Genomic DNA, 7500 nt, shown 5'->3' on the forward strand with positions numbered 1-7500 from the left:
TTCATGTCAAACTGAGGAACCAAGAGAGCGAGAACATCATAAACAGGAGGAGGTCCATGCTGCTTGTGTTGGTAGTTCGGGGGTTCAAGCCCCTCCTGCAATCTCCATCCCCATAATCCCAGGTCAACACTCCATGGTCGCCCAGTACTGAGGGAGTGCCGCACTGTCAGAGGGGCAGTACTGAGGGAGTGCCGCACTGTCGGAGGGGCAGTACTGAGGGAGTGCCGCACTGTCGGAGGGGCAGTACTGAGGGAGTGCCGCACTGTCGGAGGGGCAGTACTGAGGGAGTGCCGCACTGTCGGAGGGGCAGTACTGAGGGAGCGCCGCACTGTCGGAGGGGCAGTACTGAGGGAGCGCCGCACTGTCGGAGGGGCAGTACTGAGTGAGCGCTGCACTGTCGGAGGGGCAGTACTGAGGGAGTGCCGCACTGTCGGAGGGGTAGTACTGAGGGAGTGCCGCACTGTCGGAGGGACAGTACTGAGGGAGTGCCGCACTGTCGGAGGGACAGTACTGAGGGAGTGCCGCACTGTCGGAGGGGCAGTACTGAGGGAGTGCTGCACTGTCGGAGGGGCAGTACTGAGGGAGTGCCGCACTGTCGGAGGGGCAGTACTGAGGGAGTGCCGCACTGTCGGAGGGGCAGTACTGAGGGAGCGCCGCACTGTCGGAGGGGCAGTACTGAGGGAGCCCCGCACTGTCGGAGGGGCAGTACTGAGGGAGCGCCGCACTGTCGGAGGGGCAGTACTGAGGGAGCCCCGCACTGTCGGAGGGGCAGTACTGAGGGAGCGCCGCACTGTCGGAGGGGCAGTACTGAGGGAGTGCCGCACTGTCGGAGGGACAGTACTGAGGGAGTGCCGCACTGTCGGAGGGGCAGTACTGAGGGAGTGCCGCACTGTCGGAGGGGCAGTACTGAGGGAGTGCCGCACTGTCGGAGAGGCAGTACTGAGGGAGCCCCGCACTGTCGGAGGGGCAGTACTGAGGGAGCGCCGCACTGTCGGAGGGACAGTACTGAGGGAGTGCCGCACTGTCGGAGGGGCGGTACTGAGGGAGCGCCGCACTGTCGGAGGGACAGTACTGAGGGAGCCCCGCACTGTCGGAGGGGCAGTACTGAGGGAGCGCCGCACTGTCGGAGGGACAGTACTGAGGGAGTGCCGCACTGTCGGAGGGACAGTACTGAGGGAGTGCCGCACTGTCGGAGGGACAGTACTGAGGGAGTGCCGCACTGTCGGAGGGACAGTACTGAGGGAGTGCCGCACTGTCGGAGGGGCAGTACTGAGGGAGCCCCGCACTGTCGGAGGGACAGTACTGAGGGAGCGCCGCACTGTGTTTATCCAACTTCCCCTTAAATGCATCGATACTATTCCCCTCAATCTCTCCCTGTGGAGGCGAGTTCGACAATCTCTCCACTCTCTGGGTAAACAATTTGCTGCAGAATTTTCTGTTGCATTCATTAGTGATCCTATATTTATGGCCCTCATGTTCTGGTCTCCTCCACAAGTGGAAATATTTTCTCTATGTCTCCCCTCGCAAATGCTTTCGTAAGCACAAGGTCAGAAGAGGGGATGTTCGCTGAGTACTGCACAGTGTTCAGTTCCATTGGCAACTGCTCAGATAATGGAGCAGTCCGTGTCCGTGTACAGCAAGCCCTGGACAACATTCAGGCTCGGACTGGTACGCATCAAGTAACATTCATGCCACACAAGGGCCGGGCTATGACCATTTCAACAAGTTTGCGGATGACACTAAGCTGGGTGGCGGTGTGAGCTGTGAGGAGGATGCTAAGAGGCTGCAGGCTGACTTGGACAGGTTAGGTGAGTGGGGCAAATGCATGGCAGATGCAGTATAATGTGGATAAATGTGAGGTTATCCACTTTGGGGGCAAATACACAAAGGCAGAATATTATCTGAATGGCGGCAGATTAGGAAAAGGGGAGGTGCAACGAGACCTGGGTGTCATGGTACATCAGTCATTGAAGGTTGGCCATGCAGGTACAGCAGGCGGTTAAGAAAGCAAATGGCATGTTGGCCTTCATAGCGAGGGGATTTGAGTACAGGGGCAGGGAGGTGTTGCTACAGTTGTACAGGGCCTTGGTGAGGCCACACCTGGGGTATTGTGTACAGTTTTGGTCTCCTAACCTGAGGAAGGACATTCTTGCTATTGAGGGAGTGCAGCGAAGGTTCACCAGACTGATTCCCGGGATGGCAGGACTAACGTATGAAGAAAGACTCTCAGAAACATAGACAATAGGTGCAGGATTGGGCTATTCGGCCCTTCGAGCCTGCACCACCATTCAATGTGATCATGGCTGATCATTCCCTCAGCACCCCGTTCCTGCTATCGAAACTCGATCGGCTCGGCTTATATTTCACTGGAGTTTCGAAGAATGAGAGGGGATCTCCTCGAAAGATATAAAATTCTGACGGGACTGGACGGGTTAGATGCGGGAAGAATGTTCCCGATGTTGGGGAAGTCCAGAACCAGGGGGGTCACACAGTCTAAGGATAAGGGGTAAGCCATTTAGGACCGAGATGAGGAGAAACTTCTTCACCCAGAGAGTGGTGAACCTGTGGAATTCCCTGCCGCAGAGAGTTGTTGGGGCCAGTTCGTTGGATATATTCAAAAGGGAGTTGGCCATAAGGGCCGTATCTAACGGGATCAAGGGGTATGGAGAGAAAGCAGGAAAGGGGGTACTGAGGGAATGATCAGCCATGAACTCATTGAATGGCGGTGCAGGCTCGAAGGGCCGAATGGCCCACTCCTGCACCTACTTTCTGTGTTCTAAGCAAGAGTCTCACCACCTCCCCTTGACATTCAACGGCATTACCATCGCGAAAAGCCCACCATCAAAATCCTGGGGGTCACCATTGGCCAGAAACTTAACTGGACCAGTCACACAAATACTGAGGCCACAAGAGCAGGTCAGAGGCTGGGTCTTCTGTGGTGAGTGTCTCACCTCCTGACTCCCCAAAGTCGCTCCACCATCGACATCGTCATCATCATGATGGGCCGTCCCTCCAAACAGGAAGACTTGTGTCCACGAGTTCACAGATGTTTTGATGAAGGACCCCGATATTCCAGGTCCTGAGCTCCAATTGGAGGGTGGAAGATGCCTGTGGGTGGATTTGTTTAACGTCGGGTGACCGTTGTACACCAGCCACCACACGGGGGCTTGACAGAGCGAGGTCTCGGTCCAGGGGCAAGGGTGAACCAGGACGTCTGGAGACCTGCTCTGCTGCACGGGCCGAGTGCGCTCACACATCGCACAGTGTGGGCTGGTCTGTGCTGTCCCTGGGCCCTCGCCTCTCCTGGTCCACATGTACACTCCTCCTCCGCCCCGATCTCTCGCCCCTCCTCCCTCGCTCCTCCGCCCTGACCTCTCGCCCCTCCTCCGTCGCTCCTCCGCCCCAATCTCTCTCCACTCCGACCTTCCCACCCCTCTGTATCTGGGCCCTGCCGATGTTCCTGCCCACGCTCCAAAAACGGTGACCAGGATTTTGATGATGTCAACCGTCGCCCATCTCAAAAACCGTCGCACACTTGGAGCAGCTCATGCCACTCCCGCTCTTTTATAGCCTGACCTGTGGGAGCTGTTCTCTCTCAGTTCGAGGGACCATGATGTCCCAGGGCCTGACCTGTGGGAGCTGTTCTCTCACAGGATCTGGGACCATGATGTCCCAGGGCCTGACCTGTGGGAGCTGTTCTCTCACAGGATCACGGACCATGATGTCCCAGGGCCTGACCTGTGGGAGCTGTTCTCTCACAGGATCAGGGACCATGATGTCCCAGGGCCTGACCTGTGGGAGCTGTTCTCTCACAGGATCTGGGACCATGATGTCCCAGGGCCTGACCTGTGGGAGCTGTTCTCTCACAGGATCACGGACCATGATGTCCCAGGGCCCGACCTGTGGGAGCTGTTCTCTCACAGGATCTGGGACCATGATGTCCCAGGGCCTGACCTGTGGGAGCTGTTCTCTCACAGGATCACGGACCATGATGTCCCAGGGCCTGACCTGTGGGAGCTGTTCTCTCACAGGATCTGGGACCATGATGTCCCAGGGCCTGACCTGTGGGAGCTGTTCTCTCTCAGTTCGAGGGACCATGATGTCCCAGGGCCTGACCTGTGGGAGCTGTTCTCTCACAGGATCAGGGACCATGATGTCCCAGGGCCTGACCTGTGGGAGCTGTTCTCTCACAGGATCACGGACCATGATGTCCCAGGGCCTGACCTGTGGGAGCTGTTCTCTCACAGGATCACGGACCATGATGTCCCAGGGCCTGACCTGTGGGAGCTGTTCTCTCACAGGATCTGGGACCATGATGTCCCAGGGCCTGACCTGTGGGAGCTGTTCTCTCACAGGTCGGGGTGTGGGGGAGACACACAAAGGGACTGCCCAGGTTTTGGGGAGTATAAAACAGTGCTACGAAAAGATCGTTGGGTACAACTTCAGTTGAAAGGCAACCTGGTCAGTTTCCCGTAAAAGAGCCACATCTAGTCACTGCCGAACCGACCACTCGCTGGGTGTTAGTACGTGTGAGTTTGCCACCATCAACACACCACAAGTCAGGAGTGTGAGGGAACACTCCCCACTCTGCCTGGATGAGTTGCAGCTGCAACAAACACTCGAGAAGCTCGACACCATCCGGGACAAAGCAGCCCCGCTCGATGGGACCACGCTCCCCAGCACCTCCAACACTCACTCCCTCCACCACCTCCAACACTCCCTCCCTCCACCACCTCCAACACTCACTCCCTCCACCACCTCCAACACTCACTCCCTCCACCACCTCCAACACTCACTCCCTCCACCACCTCCAACACTCACTCCCTCCACCACCTCCAACACTCACTCCCTCCACCACCTCCAACACTCACTCCCTCCACCACCTCCAACACTCACTCCCTCCACCACCTCCAACACTCACTCCCTCCACCACCTCCAACACTCACTCCCTCCACCACCTCCATCACTCACTCCCTCCACCACCTCCATCACTCACTCCCTCCACCACCTCCAACACTCACTCCCTCCACCACCTCCATCACTCACTCCATCCCCCACCTCCAACACTCCCTCCCTCCACCACCTCCAACACTCACTCCCTCCACCACCTCCAACACTCACTTCCTCCACCACCTCCAACACTCACTCCCTCCACCACCTCCAACACTCACTCCCTCCAACACTCACTCCCTCCACCACCTCCAACACTCACTCCCTCCACCACCTCCATCACTCACTCCCTCCACCACCTCCAACACTCACTCCCTCCACCACCTCCAACACTCACTCCCTCCACCACCTCCAACACTCACTCCCTCCACCACCGGCGCCCCCTGGCTGCAGTGTGCACCGTCTACAAGATGCACTGCGGCAACTCGCCAAGGCTTCTTCGGCAACACCTCCCAAACCCGCCACCTCTACCCGCCTCGAGGGACAAGGGCGGCAGGTCCATGGGAACACCACCCCCTCCACGTTCCCCTCCCAGTCACACACCGTCCCGACTTGGAAATATATCGGCCGTTCCTCCATCGTCGCTGGGTCACAATCCTGGAACTCCCTACTTAATAGAGAAACCTTAAAGTGTACCGACTCAAATCTTTCAAGGTTGTAGGACAAGTTATAGGAGCAGGGAGGTGTTGCTACAGTTGTACAGGGCCTTGGTGAGGCCACACCTGGAATATTGTGTACAGTTTTGGTCTCCTAATCTGAGGAAGGACGTTCTTGCTATTGAGGGAGTGCAGCGAAGGTTCACCAGACTGATTCCCGGGATGGCAGGACTGACATATCAAGAAAGACTGGATCGACGAGGCCTGTATTCACTGGAGTTTAGAAGGATGAGGGGGGGATCTCATAGAAACATGTACGATTCTGATGGGACTGGACAGGTTAGATGCAGGAAGAATGTTCCTGATGTTGGGGGGAAGTCCAGAACCAGGGGTCACAGTCTAAGGATAAGGGGTAAGCCATTGAGGACCGAGATGAGGAGAAACTTCTTCACCCAGAGAGTGGTGAACCTGTGGAATTTCCGGCCGCAGAGAGTTGTTGGGGCCAGTTCATTGGATATATTCAAGAGGGAGTTAGATGTGGTCCTTACGGCTAAAGGGATCAAGGGGTATGGAGAGAAAGCAGGAAAGGGGGTACTGAGGTGAATGATCAGCCATGGTCATATTGAATGGTATTGCAAACTTGGAGATATTACATGCAATTCCTTTGTCTAAATCATTAATGTATATTGTAAATAGCTGGGGTCCCAGCACTGAACCCTGCCCCCTTCTCCCCTTAGCGGTTAAGGGACTGTCTATCTCCACCTTAAATATATTCAATGTCCCGGCTCCCACAGCTCTCTGGGGCAGCGAGTTCCACAGATTTACAACCCTCCGAGAGAAGAAATTCCTCCTCATCTCAGTTTTAAATGGGCGGCCCCTTATTCTAAGACCATGCCCCCTAGTTCTAGTCTCCCCCATCAGTGGGAACATCCTCTCTGCATCCACCTTGTCGACCCCCTCATTATCTGATCCGTTTCCATAAGATCACCTCTCATTCTTCTGAACTCCAATGAGTAGAGGCCCCCAACCTCCTCAACCTTTCCTCATAAGTCAACCCCCTCATCCCCGGAATCAACCGAGTGAACCTTCTCTGAACTGCCTCCAAAGCAAAGTGTGTCCTTTCGTAAATACGGAGACCAGAACTGTGCACGCAGTACTCCAGGTGTGGCCTCACCAATACCCTGTGTAACTGGAGCAAGACTTCCCTGCTTTTATACTCCAACCTCTTAAGTGGAGGGAGTGCATCCGGGAGGGCGCTGAGCACCTCGAGTCTCGTCGCCGAGAGCGTGCAGAGACCAAGCGCAGGCAGCGGAAGGAGCGTGCGGCAAACCAGTCCCACCCTCCCCTTCCCTCAACGTCTGTCTGTCCCACCCTCCCCTTCCCTCAACGTCTATCTGTCCCACCCTCCCCTTCCCTCAACGTCTATCTGTCCCACCCTCCCCTTCCCTCAACGTCTATCTGTCCCACCCTCCCCTTCCCTCAACGTCTATCTGTCCCACCCTCCCCTTCCCTCAACCACTGTCTGTCCCACCCTCCCCTTCCCTCAAGGTCTATCTGTCCCACACTCCCCTTCCCTCAACCACTGTCTGTCCCACCCTCCCCTTCCCTCAACCACTGTCTGTCCCACCTGTGACAGGGACTGTGGTTCCTGTATTGGACTGTTCAGTCACCTGAGGACTCACTTTAAGAGTCGATTCCGAGGGACTGTCTATGATGATGCTGGGGCTGGGTCCCTGATGGAGGGGCTCCCTCATTAAATGGGGTCTGTGCTTGAGCCTATTTTCCATTATGCTGGGAAATCTTAGCGGAACGGAAATAGGGTTGTTGATAGAAACACAGACAATAGGTTCAGGAGTGGGCCATTCGGCCCTTCGAGCCTGCACCACCATTCAATAAGATCATGGCTGATCATTCCCTCAGTACCCCTTTCCTGCTTTCTCTCCATACCCCTTGA

General features: G+C 56.3%; 1 protein-coding gene across 1 annotated transcript in view; it reads right to left on the reverse strand.

The window, feature by feature from the left end:
• The window catches only part of LOC139241274 (calcium-binding protein 4-like), a 76977-nt gene that overhangs the window by 1172 nt on the left and 68305 nt on the right, over positions 1–7500 (reverse strand). The window contains exon 5 of the mRNA XM_070869923.1: positions 1–11. This exon is cut by the window's left edge and continues 137 nt beyond it. Within this exon, the coding sequence (XP_070726024.1) occupies positions 1–11 (11 nt within the window). The remainder of the gene's footprint in view (positions 12–7500) is intronic.

The sequence above is a fragment of the Pristiophorus japonicus genome, unplaced genomic scaffold (assembly GCF_044704955.1).
Source record: "Pristiophorus japonicus isolate sPriJap1 unplaced genomic scaffold, sPriJap1.hap1 HAP1_SCAFFOLD_1024, whole genome shotgun sequence".
Lineage (NCBI taxonomy): Eukaryota > Metazoa > Chordata > Chondrichthyes > Pristiophoridae > Pristiophorus > Pristiophorus japonicus.